Consider the following 20,370-nt stretch of genomic DNA (forward strand, 5'->3'; position numbering starts at 1 on the left):
CTCAGGAAGGAAAGGTAGTGATGCTGCATGAGAAATGTAAGGAATTGGCATAAGCTCAGAAAATAAACAAAGCCATTTATTTGATATTTGTATCTATCAAGGTATCTCATAGTGAAGAGCAAATGGTCGTAATATGCAGTTAGCACTCCATAGAGGGGCTGGAGCTGCAATGGGTAGTGCCGATCTTCTGCCGAGCAGCGGTGGCAGGGATTAGCTCAAGGCTCCAATGAGTGAGGTAAGCCTCCAACGATTTCAAAGAGCAGCCACCAAGACCCGATCTAGCACCATCAACTCCAGCAAGCTCCCACCGAACCAACGACAAAACCCTTGGAATTGAAGACGCACTTTACGGAACATAATACTACCATCGCTGCAGCTCCCCCAATCATGTCTGCGGAAGAAGAGCGCCAGGCGGCCCTCAACGCCTACCGGACGAAGCTCATCGAATCCCGCGAATGGGAGGCAAAGCTCAAGAACCTACGACTAGAGATCAAAGACCTCCAGAAGGAATATGACCGGACAGAGGAGAACATCAAAGCGCTGCAGAGTGTAGGACAGATTATTGGTGAAGTCCTGAAGCAGCTGGATGATGAGAGATGTAAGGGCACTTGCCAAGGATCTTGGGATGGGAAGCTGTTTCCGAGGATGATGCTAACCTTGAGTGCTTTCCAGTCATCGTCAAGGCGTCATCTGGTCCCCGGTATGTCGTGGGCTGCAGATCCAAGGTCGACAAGACGAAGATGAAGCAAGGCACACGTGTCGCGCTCGATATGACGACGCTCACGATCATGCGTATGCTCCCGCGAGAGGTCGATCCGCTAGTCTACAACATGTCACTGGAAGACCCTGGCCAGGTCAGCTTTGCAGGAATTGGTGGACTTAACGACCAGATTCGTGAGCTGAGAGAGGTTATCGAGCTTCCCTTGAAGAATCCAGAGCTCTTCCTCAGAGTAGGCATCAAGCCACCCAAGGGTGTCTTGCTCTACGGTCCTCCCGGAACAGGGAAAACCCTTCTAGCCAGAGCCGTTGCAAGCAGTCTGGAGACAAATTTCCTGAAAGGTAAGTCGCGTTTGGCAGATGAGAGAGCAAAGGTTGCATGGGAGATGGAGGCTAACAACTCCTAGTTGTTTCGTCGGCCATTGTCGACAAGTATATAGGAGAGTCTGCGAGGTTGATCCGAGAAATGTTTGGTTATGCCAAAGAGCACGAGCCGTGCATCATCTTCATGGACGAAATCGATGCCATCGGAGGACGACGATTTTCTGAGGGTACAAGTGCCGATCGTGAGATCCAGAGAACCTTGATGGAGCTCCTCAACCAGCTGGACGGATTCGACTACTTGGGCAAGACAAAGATTATCATGGCTACGAACAGACCGGATACCCTGGACCCCGCGCTGCTGCGTGCTGGTCGTCTGGACCGAAAGATTGAGATCCCGCTACCAAATGAGGTTGGACGGCTGGAGATTCTCAAGATCCATGCCTCTTCTGTTGTCATCGATGGCGATATCGACTTTGAAAGCGTCGTCAAGATGAGCGACGGATTGAATGGAGCTGACTTGCGAAATGTGGTCACTGAAGCGTGAGTGGTTCATCCAAATCCGGAAACCTACGAACAGGTCCTTGCTAACAACGAGAAAACAGTGGTCTGTTTGCCATTAAAGATTACCGAGAGTCGGTTAACCAGGATGATTTCAACAGGGCGGTGCGTAAGGTGATGGAGGCGAAGAAGCTGGAGGGCAAGCTCGAGTATCAGAAGCTGTAAGAGCATTTCAAGGGAGGGTCATTGAGAAGGTTTTTCTGGCGCCAGTGAAAAGAAGCATACCGATATGGGTACTTTTTAGGACTGTATAATAATGAAATGATGTAGATGCAAATGCCGAGTGAGCTCTTGGCATAGGAATGACATGCATCAGCAACTACCTGGCATTATCGGACTCCGCCTCCTAAAGGGATCTATCTGTTGATACTGGTGATGGGCCCTGGTATTGGGGGACATGGTGTTGATGGGTAAGGCTGACGTGCTTGTAGATATTTGCGGAATAGGAGTGCTACAGGATTACAGAGGCTTGGCATTGTTTCTTTGACGTTTCTAATAAAGTACCTAGTAGTAGTCAAAAGTGTTGTGCCATGGCTTAAGGTACTACAGATATTCCGCTGAGTACATGTCAGCCCTGCAAATTGCCGCAATCAAGTCATGCGATAACAATTGAGCTTATAGCATTGAAAATTGCTAGCATGGACCACTAAGAAGGGGCGGCTGAACTTGGGCTGGCGAAGGAGCAAGGCAGAATGGCGATTATTATTGCTGATGTCAGAAGTCAGAGGGGAGATAATACTAGGAGCAGTAAGGTGGCAGATTTTAGTAGAGACCGGACTTCCAATGGGAGGCAAGCCACAGAGCATGTTTTGCCTACTTGTTGCTCTCGTTTGCTATCATCCTCTTCGCTCTTTTTTCTTCTTTTGTGTGTGTATGCCTTTATTGGGGCCGCGGTGTGCGTGATGAGGAGGATGGGTTTAGCTAGGTATGCAGATAGCCTGACCGGAGGCGACAGATCCATGGTGGCTTTGCGGAGATTGCATTACTTGACGTTTACTAATAATAAGACTCTGGACAAAGAAACAGTTGACAGATGATGCAAAAGAAAAAATTGCATCGCGGCTGTCGAAATTCATGGAGACTCCATATCTCAGCCGCGTAAACAGAGTGATGCTATTCTTGGAAATAAAAATAGAAGAGCTGAGCTAACGAACCGTTACTAAGGAGTGCTAGGGGCAAATCAATGAGGCTGTGAAAAGGAACCTTCTCAGCCCAAGCGCGATCTGGATTGTTCGGGGACGGCGCCAAGCAAGGGTTTAGATTGATTGCTTCTTCTTCCATCTAATGCTTGGCCTGGATGACGATCAGAGGGCGCGGCGGGCTATGTATTAGCGAATTTCTTCTTTTCACGTTGGTACCGAGTCGGAGCGATAGCGTTATCACGAGCATACGAGGCTGCAATTTCATCGACGGGCCCGGGGTGGGCTATTTTCAGCAGGACACTCCGTATTGCCGGACGTCCCTCTAGTACAGTGCCGGCAGAAACGGACAGGGGTGGTTTCTATCGGGAAGAGAGGGGGGGCAAGGGGAAAAAACAATAGAGACGGACCTGGTGTGTGTACCTGGCCGGAATACGAGCCTTATGACGTCTCCCAGGAGGTGCCACGGGAAGGATTTGCTCGTGCGGCACGGCACCAGAGGCGATTTTCTTGTGATTCTACCTGATTCGATTATTTTTTGAATCAAAATCGTGAAACCTGTGCCTGACTTTTTTGATGGGTCCGGGTCCGTCTGTGCTTTGGAGCAGCGCAGCTTACTTTTGCCCACAAGCAAAAAAAAAAACGGGAGGGCTACGGAGTAATACTGGCGAACCGTTCAAGTCGGACGGGCTTTGGACGGAGCATAGTACGGATCCTGTCTGTGTAAGACGCTTTTTAGCACGGCTGGAGCGAGGGGATTGGCCGGAATCAGGGTCGGGCGGTGGCATGGTGGTGAGTCGCTGGTGGACGCCACACGAGGCTCCTTTTCCCCTTGATCTAACGCATTCAGAGAAAAAAAGGGACATGGGATGGGCGAGAAATGCTAGCGTCAGGTTTGGACCAGTTTTTTAGCGGCGAAGGGCCTAGCCTTTTGGAACTTTGCGAACCGGTTGCTGGGGCGGAGTGGGAGAGCTTTTGGTTTGGCTGAAGGGTTTGTGACTTGACGGGTGGGTTTTTGCAAAAGTCTGTCTGTGTTGGACACGATGATGACAAGAGACAAAAAGATGGAGTACGTTGGGTGCTGTAGATGATGGAATGTGGGATATACAGACAAGACAGTGGCACCCTTTGCTGTACGACGCTGACGACGGAGCCCCACCAACGAGATGTAGAGAATTGAGGGGCGCCTTAGTGCGGGAACGACACAGGGCGTTGTCCAGTCACCGCGCCAGATGTGTTTACTGTCCTGTCCACTATCAATGCCATGGCATAGATGGCATTCTGTCCGGCGCCGGGGAAGCAAGAGGGAAGCATGGATGCCCGATATCGAGGGCGAGTGTCATTGGGAGTCTTTTCTTGCTTTTGCTGTTGCTTCTGCCTCTGCTTCTGGCTGTGCTTATACTTTTTGATGTTGGAATAAGGCCGTGCCGGGACGAGCACAAGCTGTAAAGCCTCGACCCCGCCACCAGCCAATGCGGCCGGGAGCTGCCAGCACGCGCAGTCCGAGATGCGTACTCGTACAAGTGCAATCAAGTCTGGCCTGTACGAGCATCTGAGGCATGAGCATGACCAGCCGTGGACGGACGGGCTTGTCAAGCGGCGGAATCGTCCGCATCTGTCCATCTCACGCCCGACATGCTCAGCTCCGAATCACTCACACTCACACTCGCACTCACACCTTGACACACCCCCTGGGCATCAATCAACTGGGGACGTGGGTGACTTTGAGTCCCTTGGTCCGCTTTTGGCAATCAAGCTTACAAGCTGGTGGGAATCAGTGGCATATGACAGCGGCGTGAATGGCTTTGTATCTGGTCTGTATACTCCGTATTCTAATACAAGTTATCGGTAGGTAGCGGTGACGTTGGGGCCAAGAGGCTAGTCGCTTGCAACTTTGCATGGAGTTCTACAGTAGATCAGACAAAACAAGGCAGAGTGAGTGAATGACGGCAATCCAATAGTGTAACATCAATGCCGCTGGAAGCTCGTAAATTCGACCACGGTCTGCGACGCAGGTACAGTACGAGGTACCACAGACCAGACTTAGCATAATATTGATAGCAAATCGAACAGGGAGACGAAAATGGTGCTGCTCTTTGCAAGGTCAGGCCAAACAGGGAGGGTGTAGGAGGGGCACAACAACAGCACAACAACAACCGCCAAAGATCATCTCCGTCATCCAGCTGGTAGCCAGTACCCGGCCTGTACCCGAGCTGTACCTGACATCCAGCTGCTCGGAGCCCCCATCGTGCGGTCCCTCCACGGTACCGCATGCTCCCTGCCCACCTAAGCTCGCTGCCCACCTCGGACCCTCTCCCCTCCCACCCTCTCCACATTAAGCTGAGCCCCAAAGCCTCGCTCCGCTACTTCTGGCCAGTGCTCCTTTTCCTGTCTTCTGCCAAGGGAGTAACAGGTACGAGCACGTTTGCCTTGCTCGTTTTTAGCACGCAAAGTCACTGCCCAGTCAGAGGGCCCGTCACTGCGAGACAGCACGAGTACATATAGAATAATACTTCCCACCTTCGCGTGCCGCCCAAACCTAAACTCATCTGTCCGCGCCTCCCCTCCTTTTATACCAAACCAACCTAAACCTTCGCCCCTTAGTCCCAGCCAATTCCACCATCTTACCACCTTATCTTGGGCTTATATTGGCGCGCTCTTCTTTATTGTTGATTCCCTCTTCTCTCCCGTCTCGTCCAGCTCTCGTTTCATTGCGAGATCCTGCATTTTCCTGCTTCTATTCTGTCCATAGACATCATCAGCAATCATGTGGTAAGCTTTCCATCCCACCATTCACCGCCCCGCTCTCTGCATCCGTCTTCTTGTTGTGGTGCTGTCATGACCTCAGAGACGTGAGCCTAATTGTCAATTGACGTGCCACTGACACTGCTTTGCTTGTTTCCACAGTGGCATTTTCGGATACGTCAACTACCTGGTGGAGAAGGACCGCAAGTTCATTCTTGATACTCTGCTGAACGGTAAGGAGCTCCCATCTTTTTATTCCCGGGCATCGATGGAGGGGTATTTTGGCAAACTTGACGTGGAGAGCAATTTGACAGCTAACGCCTTGGTCCTTTTCTAGGTCTGTCCCGTCTTGAGTACAGAGGATACGATTCCGCCGGTCTGGCCATCGACGGCGACAAGAAGAATGAGGTTCTGGCCTTCAAGGAGGTTGGCAAGGTGGTCAAGCTGAGGAAGCTCATTGACGAGTCCGAGTTGGACTTGACCAAGGTTTTCGACTCACATGCCGGTATTGCCCACACCCGATGGGCTACTCACGGCCCCCCCTCCACTCTCAACTGCCACCCTCACCGGTTTGTCTCCCCCTATATTTTTATGTACAATTCTTGATCCAGAAAGCTAACAAGACGCCCGCCGCCACATACAGATCCGACCCCACCTCGCAGTTCACTGTTGTTCACAATGGTATCATCACAAACTACAAGGAGCTCAAGACCCTCCTGACCAGCAAGGGCTTCAAGTTTGAGACCGAGACCGATACCGAGTGCATTGCCAAGCTCGCCAAGTACATCTACGACCAACACCCCCAGATTGGCTTCACCGACCTCATCAAGGCCGTCATCCAGGAGCTTGAGGGTGCTTATGGTCTGCTGATCAAGTCTGTTCACTACCCCCACGAGGTCATTGCTGCCCGAAAGGGTTCCCCTCTTGTCATTGGTGTCAAGACTCAGCGCCGCATGAAGGTCGACTTCGTCGACGTCGAGTATGGCGAGGACGACGCTGCTCTCTCCGCCGAGGCTGCTTCTCAGACCGTTGCCCTCAAGAAGGCCGCCGCTGGGGACCTCCTGGCCCCCTCCAGCGCCCTGGGTGCCCCTGACAAGTCTCTCCTGCACCGCTCCCAGTCGCGTGCTTTCATGACTGATGATGGCATGCCCATGCCCACCGAGTTCTTCCTCTCTTCCGACCCCTCAGCCATTGTTGAGCACACCAAGAAGGTCTTGTACCTTGAGGATGACGACATTGCTCACATCCACGAGGGATCCCTCAACATCCACCGCCTGAAGAAGGCCGATGGCAGCTCCAACGTCCGAGCTATCCACACTCTTGAGCTGGAGCTCCAGGAGATCATGAAGGGCAAATTTGACCACTTCATGCAGAAGGAGATTTTCGAGCAGCCCGAGTCTGTTGTCAACACCATGCGTGGTCGTCTTGACGTTGCCAACAAGACCGTCACTCTCGGTGGTCTGCGCTCATACATCTCTACTATCCGACGATGCCGTAGAATCATCTTCATTGCATGCGGTACCAGTTATCACTCTTGCATGGCTGTCCGAGGTATCTTTGAGGAGCTGGCTGAGATCCCCATCTCCGTTGAGCTGGCCTCTGATTTCCTCGATCGTGAGGCTCCCGTCTTCCGAGACGACACCTGCGTTTTTGTTTCTCAGTCTGGTGAGACCGCCGACTCTCTGATGGCCCTCCGATACTGCTTGGAGCGTGGTGCCCTCACCGTCGGTATCGTCAACGTTGTCGGTTCCTCCATCTCTCTCCTCACCCACTGCGGTGTCCACGTCAACGCCGGCCCCGAAATCGGTGTTGCCTCCACCAAGGCCTACACCTCCCAGTTCATTGCCATGGTCATGTTCGCTCTCTCCCTTAGCGAGGACCGTGCTTCCAAGAAGGCTCGCCGAGAGGAGATCATGGAGGGTCTCTCCAACGTCTCCGCCCAGATCAAGCAGATTCTCGACCTGGACCAGCCCATCAAGGACCTGTGCCAGAAGGTTTTCAAGGATCAGAAGTCTCTGTTGCTGCTTGGCCGTGGCAGCCAGTTCTCCACCGCTCTTGAGGGTGCCTTGAAGATCAAGGAAATCTCGTACCTCCACTGCGAGGCTGTCATGTCTGGTGAGCTGAAGCACGGTGTTTTGGCTCTGGTCGACGAGAACCTCCCCATCATCATGATCCTCACTCGTGACGAGATCTTCACCAAGTCCCTCAACGCCTACCAGCAGGGTAAGTTAATTCCAATTAAAACACTCTTTTTTATTTTTCTCACAACGCTAACGCTCGCTCTAGTCATTGCTCGTGGTGGCAAGCCCATCGTCATCTGCAACCCTGCCGATGAGGAGTTCAAGGCCTCGGATGCTCTCAAGATTGAGATCCCCAAGACCGTCGACTGCCTGCAGGGTATCTTGAACGTCATTCCCCTGCAGCTGATTGCCTACTGGCTGGCTGTTCTTGAGGGCCTCAACGTTGATTTCCCTCGAAACTTGGCCAAGTCCGTCACTGTCGAGTAAAGAGACGCCGGTCGGCTCTACTCACTGGATGGATGTTGACGTGGCAGGGGCATTTTTTTGCTGCCACGTATTAAAAGATAATGAGGAGTTGGCAGTCAGGGAACTTTTAACGGCTCAGCAATGATTTTTTCTGTATTAGGAGGATGCGCTTTATATTTTTGTATGTAATCAGGACCTTAGAAGGGTTCAACTGTCAGTGCGGCCGAGCTCGTTTATAGGCGAAAGCAAGGCGGGCTGTTGTTATTTACGTAGGACATGCGTCTGCCGGAGCGTCTTGGCAGAGTGCATTTTCGTTTACTGAAAAACATGTGTCCTGAGCGTCTGCTTGTAGACTTTGCTCTAGCGTCTGCTTGGAAATCTAGATAATCCATAAATTGTAAAAAGATCATTTTGTTCAATATGACAACGAGAGAATGAAGTGACTTGGGCATCAATGGAGAAGTTCCTGGAGGCAGAATTTCTTTGAAATTTATTGCTCATCTAAGAGCCAAGATCTTTTTTCATTTCTTTGCACTATAAAAACAGAATAGGCCGCAATTATGTCTTAGTAACTAACCCCCTGACTTTAGACTGTCTGAGTGCCATAGCCCTTGATTCTATCCGCAAACGCCCAGCTTTGATCCTCTAGCTTCTCGTCCTGCTTGAGCTCGACGCCGTCCTTGGTCACAACAGCTAATGAGTAAGAGTCCAGACTTCGAGCATCACGGTAAAAGAGCACTTTCATAGCCTCCTTGACAATGTTGATGGCCTCCTCGCGGGAGAGCTTCTTGGCCGACTCTTCATCAGGGACATAGCGTCTCATGATTGGCTGGGCCAGCATGGCGCCGAAACCCGTGGCCAGGGAAGGGGCGGAGTAAGTGCTGCCGAGGAGGTCGGCGGCGGCGAGGAAGGGCTCGCCGTTGTCGTCGAGGCCGCCGATGAGGAGGTGGTTCCAGAGCGGGTCGAACTTGGAGCGGCGGTTGTAGAGGAGCTTGGAGAGGTATCGGTGGAGGTTGGCGGCGTTGAGGCGGGGCGTGTCGGGGGACTCGTAGGCCTCGGAGAGGGAGAGGTCGATGAGGTGGCGGTCGAGGTACTGCATGTCGGAGATGTCGCCGCTGAAGCCGACGATGGAGGAGTCGGCGAAGGTGCGGAGACGCTTGACGTCGGTGAAGCGGGCGAGAGAGCCGTAGGATGCTGTAGTGGTTGAGAGTTAGTTGAGGGACGGTCAATTAGGTGAACAAATGTTGGTCTTGTTGAAAGCTTGGATACTCAGAGATGGAGGGGGAGGGGGGGTAACAACGAGATGTAACGGCGTTGTGGAGGACGATTCGAGAGAAGGGAACAAGAAGAGATAGGCAAAGAAGACGAACCCAGGTTATCAGCCGCCATGACGACGCCGTCCTTGAACTTGATGCCTATTACTGAAGTACCAGTGACAATGGGCTGCTGAGTGTTCTGCTTGGGCCCATTGTCCTGCATGTAGGAGTGGTCGTAGGCGCCGTAAACGTCATCTCTCGGCTATGGCAGAAGAGTCAGCGAATTGCAATTATAGTGTATCTTCGAGGCCTTCGTACTCGACCCCATGCTTGCGGACGGTGATCCATCTTGGCTTATAGAGCTTGTGAAGAAGAGGCGGCGACGTGGGGTAAGGACGGAAGCTGAAGCTGAGCAGCTGCTTGAATCTGCGGCAGCTCTTCGAAAGCGGAAACGGAGTGTTTATCCGTTTGTTGCTGAGGCTGCTCAAAGGCACTAGATATGCGGCTCGGATGAATTGGGGGAGGGAGCGAGAAACCGAACAGTGAGAGAGGCTTCGCTGTCTTGGGAGAGCTGGTGATGCTGTGATCGCGCGTCCCAGCGGTAGCCTACAAAGTTACAAGCAGTGGTTACATAATCTGACATCACCAGCAATGATTGGCTGCAGGGAGGGAAAGCTTGGACCATGCGGGCACCAGGTACAGCATACGTCCCTTATGGCGGGGCTTGCGGCGACGGACGAAGTTTTCGATACTTTGCATCGTTCGATAGAAGACGTCAGGGAAGCACAGCAGCTGCAGCAGCTCCCAAGCGAGCTCTAAAATCGGCAGCAGCAGCAGCAGAGCTTACAGGGCTGGTTGCGGCAATCGATAGCAACGGCAGTTCCTCCCCTCCCAATCCTCGTCACTTCACAACACCATTCCAGCAACTGCACGAGGAAAAAACAAGATTCGGGGTTCTTCGCCTTTTCTCTCGACAGCGGCCTGCACAATTCGCATTGTAATTGCATCTCTTCCACAGTCAACGCCCCTTACATTTGCGCCGAATCATTCGAAAGTCGAGTCGTCAAAATGTTGTCATCCGCAACTCTCGCGGCCCTTCGTCGCGTGCTCATCAGCTCCGGCGCGGCAGCTCCATGGCGCCAATCCACGGGCCTAGCAGCCCGCGCATTGGTGTTGCGCCTTGCTACGCCATCGGTGCGCACGATTAGCATCTCGGCATCTATGCGCTCGCCGGCGGCCAAGTCAACCACGCCAAAGTCAAAGACCTCGGCCAAGAAGAAAACGACGACCAAGAAGTCCACAAAGCCCAAGGCCAAGAAACCTGTCAAGAAGGCCGTCAAGAAAAAGGTCGCTGCCAAGAAGCCGAAGAAGGCAGTTAAGAAGAAGTTGACGCCTGAGCAAGAGGAAAGGGCTGAGATTAAGAAGCTGAAAGAGATGTCGCTGCTGAAAGGACCGACCTTGCTTCCGGAGACAGCTTGGAATGTATATTTGGTCGATAACATTCGCGGCAGCAGCGGTTCAGCCATAGAAAGAGCCAAGGCCCTTTCCACCAGCTTTAAGAACCTGACCGAGACCGAGAAAGAGGTAGACCCTTCTCTCCCTTGACTCTCCCCAAGAGACCAGATTTACTGACTTGGCTGTTTCACTTTTCTTAGCGCTTGGCCTCAGTCGGCAACTCCAACAAGATTGCCAACCAAGAGACCAAGAAGAACTGGGTCCAGTCGTTTCCCCCCGAGGCGATTTACACGGCCAACCTGGCTCGTCGTCGCCTGGCTCGCAAGACTGACAAGAGCAAGATCTACTTGATCCACGACGACCGACTTCCTCACCGTTCTGGAAACGCCTTCACTCTGTATTTGAAGGAGCAGTATAGCCTGATTGGCGCCGAAAAAGCTACTGATGCTATGAAGACCATTAGCGGGCAATGGAAGTCACTGAGCCCCAGCGAGAAGGCTCCCTACGTCGATCGGGCTAATGAGCTCAACAAAGGATCAGAAGGTCAAGCCAAGACCTTGAGAGAGAAGGGCAACCAGTACTGGAAGGAGAAGCTTGCCTCGCCTGCAGCTTAGATTTAGGTCACATGTCTAAGGATGGTGTTCTTGTGTGTGCGTGTGTTGTAAGCGAGTAGACATGTCTTTTTTTTTTCCTCTGCCACGTTACTGTGTTTATTATGGTATATTTCTCTCTGGGTCTTGGGCTGGTTGTAGGGAAAAAAGGGTGAGATCGTGGGAGAGAGTGAGAAAATGGGTTTTTGTTTTCGTTCTTGAGTTTTGACGGGTATTTCATGAATTTCATGAATTGTATCACAGCAACGTGTGAACAGTAACGTGTGTATGAATGCCAGTTATTGAATGCTATTTATAACCACGCCCCTTGATTGGATTCCCTTATTTGAATTTGGCCCCCAGACAGTAAAATATAGTTCCTCGGCGCCGTCGCCATGAGATATGTGCTCTCCTTTGAAGAGATATAAATGATAACCATGAGACAATAACTCCGATGCCCAAACTTATGTTGCTCATATCCAACTTTGGTCACCGATATAATTAGAATTACCTTACTTCTTCTCCATGGGGAGCACTTCCAAGACAACCTCTCCGTCAGCACCAATCCATTGCGCGCCGGTAGTTTTCAGATGCCTACCGCTGGCGAGGTACAACAGCAGATATGTATGCTTGGCGACATGAGCCCAGCAGTAGAAGCGGATCCATGTATGCGTTTCATCGCGACGACACCATACGCCCCAGCCGGCGAGCCCACTGCGGAGGTAATTGGCCAAGAAGACCCAGGCTTCGTGACGAGTATCTTGGGACCAGCAAGTGCAGTCGAGGAGCCAGTATCCTCGTTCGAGGGGTTCTGTTTCGCGTTTTATCATGGGGCGATATCGAGATGAGAGGTCTTTTGCTAGTTTGGCTAGTTTATCTGATACCAGATCTGCGGGCTCGAGGTCCATTATTCCTGCTGGGGGTGATGGTGGTCGAATCTCCAAGGCGTCGGTTAATTCCTTTGCTATGGCAAATGAGGTGCTTGTCGGCTGATTGGTCCTTACGGGCCCGGTGTCACTTGAGCTTCGTTGCAGATTCGTAGCTTCGGCTTCGTCTGAGAGTCCCTTTTGGCGTTTTGATAGAGGCGGTGCGGATTCGGCTCTGAAAGAGGCCGCTTCTGAAGTTGTGTCAAGAGCACTGCTCGATATGTAGATGGTCTCGTTAATTACAGTTGGAGAGAACTGCTCCCGCTTCCGTGTTGATACTTCTGGTACTCCGGGTGTGACCGGGATGATGTTTGCAGCGCTTCCATATCCAAGTGATTGGCTTGCAGCCTCGTCCACGCCAGGAGGGATGGGGATAGATGACGGGATATTCCCCCCATAAGCGCTGGCTATCGAAGTGAATTCATCAACATTGGGAGCTGGGCCAGGGGGCGAGGATTTGGGAGGCGCTGATGAATTCAGGTTCTTTAGATAGTGCTCCAAAACCCTCGTTGGTGTGGCCTGGCGTATCTCAGCATCCGGTAAGGGGTATGAATCGTTGACTTGGCTTGGGGGCGCACGCCATGGAGATTGGACCTGAGTCGAGAGAGATTCCACATCCTCGGTTGGGAAAGACTTGTCTGCCGAGTCGCGTCTCTCTTGCAATGGCGGTGAAAATCGATTATCGTATACGCTTCGAAAGCTTAGATCCTGAGTCTCTGGAACCCATGGTTGTCCTGAAGTCACTGCCGAGAAGTCCTTGTTGAATGAAGAAACGGTCTCTTGCGTTGGAGATTCTCCCACCTCGCTAACATCTTTTCCATCTCCATAGTGATGCTCCTGAATGGGATCAGCTGTGAAGGCAACCCGGCGTTGGGGCTGAAAAGAAAGATAGGATTGCGCAAGCTGCCTATATGCAACGTCGTCTGCCGTCCTGCTTGGTGCCGTGACGTGAACTAGGATCTCGACGTCCGGGTCCTGATGCCCTCGACTCTCTGCCATTTGGTGTCGTCTATCCGTTGCCGAGCTAAAGAGCAGAGCATTTCCAAGGATACAGAAACATGGCACTCGTATTCATCGGCTGGAAAATGTATAGCAGACGGAACACCAGAGGAGAGACGAGAAACGATGGTGGCTCATTTATACATGTTCGCAGTCTGCAGCAACCTGCAAGAACATGCGCTTGTCGGGCAATGCTGGGCGCCTACAAGGGTTCGAAAATAAGCTGCAGGCCGCCGTGTTGGGTCGCACAAATTACCGGGGTCTTGGTGATGATGGCAAGTTGTTCATCCAAGTCTGTAAAAGTGTCGTCGTGAAAAGGCTCTAGCTTAACACGATTGAGGATTGCTATTAGACTCAGTTGCATCTAGAACCCCCCACTAAACTGAAGCCACGTTTTCCCCCAAATCCCCCATTTCTTCAGGTCTATCCCCACTAAGGACCACTAGAATTTCGGCCTAGCTCAGGTACCTCTAGCAGTGGCCTGCTTTCTGTGCCACGACTCCATCATATCGCATCTCGATATCGACCTCCAACAATCATCCATCCATACCCAAAACTCCCTCACCGCACCGTCACTCGCAGCAATGGCTGGTGAAAAGAGAGGCGACCTCGGCAGCGTCCTCATCATTGGAGGCAACGGCTTCCTGGGCCACCACATCGTCAACCAGGCGCTGGATTCATGGAACTGCAAATCCGTGGCCTCCATCGACCTGCGATGCACCCGCAACATCAACGACAAGGCCTCATACCACGAGTGCGACATCACTGATGCCGCCAAGCTGACTGAGATCCTGAAGCAGGTCAAGCCTGACGTCGTCATCCACACGGCTTCCCCCGTGGCCAGCGGCGACAACAAGACGGCCCACGATCTCTTCCGCAAGGTCAACATTGGCGGCACCAAGGCTGTCATTGAGGCTTGCCAGAACACCGGCGTCAAAGCCCTCGTGTATACCAGCTCGGCCAGTGTCATTAGCGACAACGAGAACGACCTATTCAACGCAGACGAGGGTTACCCCGTGATTCGAGGCGCCCAGCAGAAGGAGTACTACTCCGAGACAAAGGTGCGATATCATGGACACTTGCTATACTTGAAACTTGCAATTCAGAAGACTGACTGACAATTGAACCCACCTATTTAGGCCGCTGCCGAAGAACTGGTCATCAAGGCCAACCGTCAAGAGCCCTCCAGACTCCTCACCACGTCCATCCGTCCCGCTGGCATCTTCGGCGAGGGTGACGTCCAGACCCTCGCCGGCTTCATCCGTGCCTACGACAACAAGAAGTCACACATCCAGCTCGGCGACAACACCAACATCTTCGACTTTACCTACGTTGGCAACGTTGCCCACGCTCACCTTCTTGCCGCCCGCCTGCTGCTCGCTACCGCCGCCTCGCTTACCATTCCCCTGAGCCACGAGCGCGTCGACGGCGAAATCTTCTTTGTCACAAATGACTCGCCCGTCTACTTCTGGGACTTTGCGCGCGCCGTCTGGAAGGCCGCCGGTAACGACAAGGGCACAGAGGGCGTCTGGGAGATCTCCAGGGGTATGAGCATCCTCCTCGGCTCGGCTAGCGAAATCTTCTTTGGAATCATTGGCAAGCCGCCTACGTTTACCAGACTCAGGGCCATGGTATCGACCATGACGCGCTACTACAATATCAACAAGGCCAAGCAAGTTCTGCGGTACGAGCCTCTGTGGACACTGCAGGAAGGCATTGACCGCGGTGTGGGCTGGTTTATGGAGGAGAAGAAGAAGGATGAAACCAAGAAGACGCAGTGATTGGTGAAAAGGTTGAGAGAGGGTAGCGATTAAGCGATGAAAAAAGAGGTGGGAAATCCTATATACCCATCGGTTCTACGAATCATTGATGAGTGACATGATTTGGATGCAGATATAGCAGTAATTTAGTCATGTGTGTTTATATACACGCCTGCAAATATTCTTTTAATACGCACCTTTTTATTCCACGAGTTGTGGATGTCCGTGTAAATAACATGTTTTCATATTACTGATAATAATTTGTTTCATAGGTAGGTAATAATATTTCAGCCGAATGCCAAATGGTACTGATATCCAGGCCTGATTATCCAATGAGAGAATGCGGCTCAATCGCAGCCTGACACTCCCCCGCCTTCGAAGACGCGAGATGCTGCATCCTTCATACACCAGCCATCCACGGCTTGATAATTGAGGCCAGCAGGAGCTTCCTCTAGCATCAGGGAGAGGCATACGCATTTGTTTAATCTTTGTTAGCCCATCTGGAGAGATGTCGAACCCGAGCGATTACACAGTTGGCTGGATCTGCGCCATTGATACCGAATATGTTGCTGCCCAAGCTGTGCTTGATGAAAAATACGAAGGGCCTGACACAGTTTCCACTAATGACAATAACACTTATCAATTGGGCCGAATTGGAAAACATAACGTTGTTATCGCCGTTTTGCCAGATGGAGAGTACGGCATATCCTCCGCTGCACGCGTGGCAGCAGATTTATCACACAGCTTCCCCAGTATCAGAGTCGGGCTCTTTGTTGGTATAGGCGGGGGTGCACCGTCTCCAAAGCATGATATTCGTTTGGGGGACGTGGTGGTGAGCTCTCCGGGCCGTGGCAATGGCAGCAGCCACGGTGATGTATTCCAGTACGACTTCGGAGAAACCATTCAGGGGCAGAGCTTCCAAATGACAGGATTCCTAAATCAACCTCCCTCTTTTCTACGGGCGGCGATAACAGGCATCAAGGCGAAATATGAGGAGGAAGGGCATCAGATTAAAGCAAAAATCGGTGCCATTTTTGATACGAAACAAAGACTACGGAGAAAATACCAACGACCCGATCCAAGTAGCGATAGATTATATCAAAGTCACATCTGCCACCCTATAGACGAGGAACGAAGCTGTGTTACATCATGTGGAAATAATCCACCTTCTCTCATCTTACGACCTGAAAGGGGTGCCCATGAAGACGATCCAACGATCCATTATGGCCTGATTGCTTCAGCAAACCAGCTAATGAAGGACGCTGTGCTTCGAGACAAGCTCGCTGCAGAAAAGGACGTCAAGTGCTTTGAGACGGAAGCAGCGGGGCTGATGAATCACTTTCCGTGTCTCGTTATTCGTGGAATCTGTGATTATGCAGATTCGCATAGGAATAAGGAGTGGCAGGGATATGCAGCAATGGTAGCGGCGATGTACACAAAGGATCTCCTCTATCTAATCCGACCAAACAGAGTCCAAGCTGAGAAACAAATTGGCGATATTTTATCTGGTCAGTCTGCAATTCCCTAAATTACAATATTAGCATATATTGATTCTGAAACAGAATATCGAGATATCGCGAGAGCACATCGTGATGTTGCAGAGGAACACCGAGACATTGTCATGGTGGATATCCAAACTCAGGAAGAAGAACGCCGTCGACAGGAAGAAGAAAGTTGTCACCAGCTATTCCGCCTCACACGCGATGACAGAGATGCCACATACGAGTGGTATAAAGACAGAGTGGAAAAAAGGATTGAAAATACTTGCCTGTGGTTCCTTGAGCACGAGCACTTCCACACGTGGTTTAGACAAGACTATGGCCCACTGCTGGTATCAGCAGATCCTGGTTGCGGAAAATCAGTGTTGGCCAGGTATCTGGTTGACGAGGTCCTCCCAGGACCAGAGACTACCGTCTGCTACTTTTTCTTTAAAGATCAAGACCAAAATACCGTCCGGCAGGCTCTTTGCGCGCTGCTTCACCAACTCTTCGCCCAGAAGCCTTATCTAATTAAATATGCTGTAAAAGAATATCGCAAGGACGGACCGGGGTTAACCAACTCTACGAAATCGCTCCGGCAGATTTTACAGGATGTTACTGAAGACCCCCAGGCAGGGTCTGTTATAGTCGTGCTTGATGCCCTGGATGAATGCAAAGAATCCGAGTTGCCGGATTTGATACGCTTTGTGGAGAGCCAATTCCGCAGCGATCAGTGTGGGAAGCTTAAATATCTTCTTACATGTCGTCCATACGAGGCGATCATGTCTAAGTTCTATAACCTGGAGGGTGTCTTCCCGGAAATCCATATACCAGGAGAAGAAGAGTCAGAAGCTATTAGCCACGAGATAGATCATGTGATTCAGCATCGGCTTAGCCAGCTATCAAAAACCAAGAGCCTCTCTGCCGATATTACGGAGTATTTGAAAACAAGGCTACAAGAGACTCCCCATCGTACTTATCTATGGGTATATCTAATATTCAACTATCTGGAAGAGGAAGACTTCAAAAAGACCTTGAAAGGAGTAGAATCGACTCTTATAACACTTCCAGGGAGTGTTAACGAAGCATACGAGCGTATCCTTAGCAAATCTAAGGAAGATCCGATGGTCCGGAAAGCTTTGACAATTATCTTTGGAGCGGATGAGCCGCTATCTGTGGCGGAGATGAATGAAGCTATGAATCTTGACGTCTCATTACGAACTATTGACCGTGAAAAGAAAGAGGATTTTAAATCCCGTCTTAGATCTTGGTGTGGGTTTTTCATCTCAATTCACCAGGACAAGGTTTATTTCATCCATCAAACTGCTCGAGAATTTCTTCAACAATCGTCTTCACCTGCAATTCCGGTCTCACCTGAACGCTGGCAACACTCCATAAGTGCCCACCAGGCTCAAGTGGTACTTGCCGAGATTTGTCAAGCTTACCTCCTACATATGTATGAGATGTTGAAACGTGATGGTCCATTTACTTATGTATTGGAATTTTATATATACCAATTCGACTATGAATTTCTAGCCTACGCGTCGCATGCTGGTTCTCACCACATTCAAGAATCTAGAACTCTGGATGCAGCAGCACTTCCAGGATCAGCACTTCAAGTTGCCACACCTATGGAGGTATCTGAGAAACTGAATGCGCTAGCTACAATGCTAGTAGACTACCACCTTAGCGCGTTTACCCTCCAGTTTGCGTTGGATATAGGTAGAGTAGCTATCTACTCAATGCCTCAAGACCACCCCTGCCGGGCCGCCATGTTGAGCAACTATGACAATCGTCAATACCCAAGCATCGGTCCGACAGAACAACTAGATTCAGTTTTCAACGAATCAAGGGAAGTGCTTGAGACCGCCCCGGAAAATCACCCAGACCGGGAGAAAGTTTTACGATGCCTTGCAGATCATCTAAGAGAGAGGCCATTACGCACTACCTACTTAAGCAACTATTTTCAAGCGATAATTGTGCTAGGAGAGATTATTTGCACTACACCGCTGGATCACCCAGATCGGGTAATACTCTTAAACAGCCTTGGAGATTGTTTAGGCTCGCCTTACGTAGTATCGCACCGAAGACCTGGGTATGACCTTGATCAAACCGTGGGGATACTATGGAAGTGTATTTGCATTATACCGCTAGATCACCCACATAGGCTTATAATCTTGGAGAATGTCTGGTTGACTCTTAGACAGGACATTCTTCCAGTTCCGAGCCCATCGCTAGATTTCAGCCCATCGCTAGATTCGAGCCCATCGCTAGATTCGAGCCCATCGCTAGATTAGAGAGCCAAGAGCTATGATTTGTTTTTTTTTTTTTTAAAAAAAAAAAATTTTTTTATATAAAAAATAATATAAAGAAAGGTAAATACCTTGTTGAGGCATTATATCCCTCTACCTTATCTAAACTATCGCATACAATACCACCAAAAGCACGTTTGAGTTGTTGAACATCAGTCCTTGTTCCCCTTTTCCAAAGGGGGAAAACTAGAGACATGTAACGTGAGGATCTATTGACGGTAGCGAGTCAGACGACGATCCCAATACTAAAGCGGCCTTCTTCATCTCTCGCTGCATACCATTGGCAAAAACCGAGAAAAACAAGGTGTGGATGGGAGCATATATCTAACAGACGCTTTCTGACTCGTTGGTTTCCACCATGCAGTTGACTCATTCTGGGCCGTGAACAACACGCACTCCGTGTGTAGTCATGGCCAGGATGATGTACATGCTTCTTTGGATGAGAGTGTGCGGAATGAATCTGTGAGTCTCGAGTTTCATCGCTACCAGGATACTTCGTGGTGGATGGATTTATGGTAAAGTATGGTGGTGACAATAGTAAGTCAAGGGAAATACTAGCCAGCACCCCCAAGTCTGTGATCCAACATCCTGTGTCTCAGATCTAATGCTATATGGTAGCAAGTGACAGTAGCAGATACTAGAAAGGTGGAGCAATAGTAGAAACATATAGCGACAGTAGCAAATACCAGAAAAATATTATGATAGTAGTAGGTATTTGAAAAATGTAGCGATAGTAAGCAGTATTTCCCCATGGAAGCATGCATAGCAGTGGCCATGGCAAATTAAGAGATGAAGGGCGCGATACCTATAAGCCATCGTCAACCCGAATAAACTGTTTACAAACGTGCAAGGAGTAATAATTCACAGTCCAGCAATCACACACATACAAGAGGCAAACATAGTAAGAAGCCAACAAAGTATCTTCATATATTCTCACAACCTCCCCACCTCGACCCTCATCTGTCTCTGTCTCATCTCTCTCTGTAAAAACTCCCCGTCCAACACAAAAAATCTCCAGATTTCCCCCTCTCTCAAAAAGGCTACAAAATATCAAACAGAAAAATAAAACAGACAACAAATCTCCTGGATCGTAGAGAAAAAAAAAATAAAGTAAATCCTTTCATGTCCATCCCTTTCCCTTTCCTCCCCTCATAGCATTAAAAAAAAAGAAACTCCAAGTGTCACACATATCGAATGACGCTTTTTTCCTTTTTTCCTTTTTTGAGTTCTTGGTTGTTGTAATAAGCCCCTTTTTAGGTTCTCTCCTTCTAGGAAGCATGGGCAAAAGAGGATTTCTTTCCGGCGTTTGCCTCATCATAAACAGGCTATGATCTCCTTCAAAACGAAGAGAGAGGGAGAGATGTAAAAATAATTGAAAACCCGGCGGACAGATTTCGTCTTTCGTCTTTCTTTTGACTCTCTTATTTCCACACAACACTAAAAACACAACAATGGTAAGCAGTTGCAAAGGGTGGGGGCTTAATCGCTCGCACTCAAATGCCACATATGCTATACACTATATTCACGCCCAACTCGCGCATACAAATAAAAACTTTTTTGAAGAGTGCCAACCAGGACCGCTCATGAAAGTACAAGAATAAAAAGAAAACAAAAGTGGGTAAAAG

At 50.3% G+C, this 20,370-nt stretch overlaps 7 protein-coding genes across 7 annotated transcripts; 5 read left to right on the plus strand and 2 right to left on the minus strand.

The window, feature by feature from the left end:
* The first annotated feature begins 260 nt into the window (after positions 1-260).
* M431DRAFT_14239 (hypothetical protein) lies at positions 261-2,113 on the plus strand. Its single transcript, XM_024912641.1, has 4 exons — positions 261-598; positions 673-1,059; positions 1,125-1,581; positions 1,644-2,113. The coding sequence occupies exons 1-4, from the start codon at positions 388-390 to the stop codon at positions 1,762-1,764; spliced, it is 1,176 nt and encodes a 391-aa protein (XP_024777189.1). The 5' UTR covers positions 261-387; the 3' UTR covers positions 1,765-2,113.
* Positions 2,114-5,137: 3,024 nt separating this feature from the next.
* Positions 5,138-8,438, plus strand: M431DRAFT_505093 (hypothetical protein). Its single transcript, XM_024918576.1, has 5 exons — positions 5,138-5,510; positions 5,646-5,716; positions 5,821-6,052; positions 6,127-7,706; positions 7,770-8,438. The coding sequence occupies exons 1-5, from the start codon at positions 5,506-5,508 to the stop codon at positions 7,988-7,990; spliced, it is 2,109 nt and encodes a 702-aa protein (XP_024777190.1). The 5' UTR covers positions 5,138-5,505; the 3' UTR covers positions 7,991-8,438.
* A 45-nt stretch (positions 8,439-8,483) lies between these two features.
* Positions 8,484-9,785, minus strand: M431DRAFT_505094 (hypothetical protein). Its single transcript, XM_024918577.1, has 3 exons — positions 9,544-9,785; positions 9,340-9,487; positions 8,484-9,163 (listed from the first exon to the last, which is right to left on the minus strand). Exons 1-3 carry the CDS (start codon positions 9,571-9,573, stop codon positions 8,556-8,558), a joined length of 786 nt encoding a protein of 261 aa, XP_024777191.1. The 5' UTR covers positions 9,574-9,785; the 3' UTR covers positions 8,484-8,555.
* Positions 9,786-10,293: 508 nt separating this feature from the next.
* M431DRAFT_78331 (hypothetical protein) lies at positions 10,294-11,294 on the plus strand (the record flags this gene model as incomplete). Its single annotated transcript, XM_024922675.1, has 2 exons — positions 10,294-10,809; positions 10,881-11,294. The coding sequence occupies 2 exons, from the start codon at positions 10,294-10,296 to the stop codon at positions 11,292-11,294; spliced, it is 930 nt and encodes a 309-aa protein (XP_024777192.1).
* A 488-nt stretch (positions 11,295-11,782) lies between these two features.
* On the minus strand, positions 11,783-13,195 carry M431DRAFT_78145 (hypothetical protein; the record flags this gene model as incomplete). The annotated part of the gene is made up of 1 exon (XM_024922658.1): positions 11,783-13,195. One exon carries the CDS (start codon positions 13,193-13,195, stop codon positions 11,783-11,785), a length of 1,413 nt encoding a protein of 470 aa, XP_024777193.1.
* A 453-nt stretch (positions 13,196-13,648) lies between these two features.
* Positions 13,649-15,138, plus strand: M431DRAFT_505097 (hypothetical protein). Its single transcript, XM_024918578.1, has 2 exons — positions 13,649-14,256; positions 14,335-15,138. The coding sequence occupies exons 1-2, from the start codon at positions 13,780-13,782 to the stop codon at positions 14,974-14,976; spliced, it is 1,119 nt and encodes a 372-aa protein (XP_024777194.1). The 5' UTR covers positions 13,649-13,779; the 3' UTR covers positions 14,977-15,138.
* A 325-nt stretch (positions 15,139-15,463) lies between these two features.
* Positions 15,464-18,730, plus strand: M431DRAFT_491762 (hypothetical protein; the record flags this gene model as incomplete). Its single annotated transcript, XM_024916931.1, has 2 exons — positions 15,464-16,463; positions 16,518-18,730. 2 exons carry the CDS (start codon positions 15,464-15,466, stop codon positions 18,728-18,730), a joined length of 3,213 nt encoding a protein of 1,070 aa, XP_024777195.1.
* Between the last annotated feature and the right edge of the window lie 1,640 nt (positions 18,731-20,370).

Source organism: Trichoderma harzianum, assembly GCF_003025095.1.
Source record: "Trichoderma harzianum CBS 226.95 unplaced genomic scaffold M431scaffold_3, whole genome shotgun sequence".
Classification (NCBI taxonomy): Eukaryota; Fungi; Ascomycota; class Sordariomycetes; order Hypocreales; family Hypocreaceae; genus Trichoderma; species Trichoderma harzianum.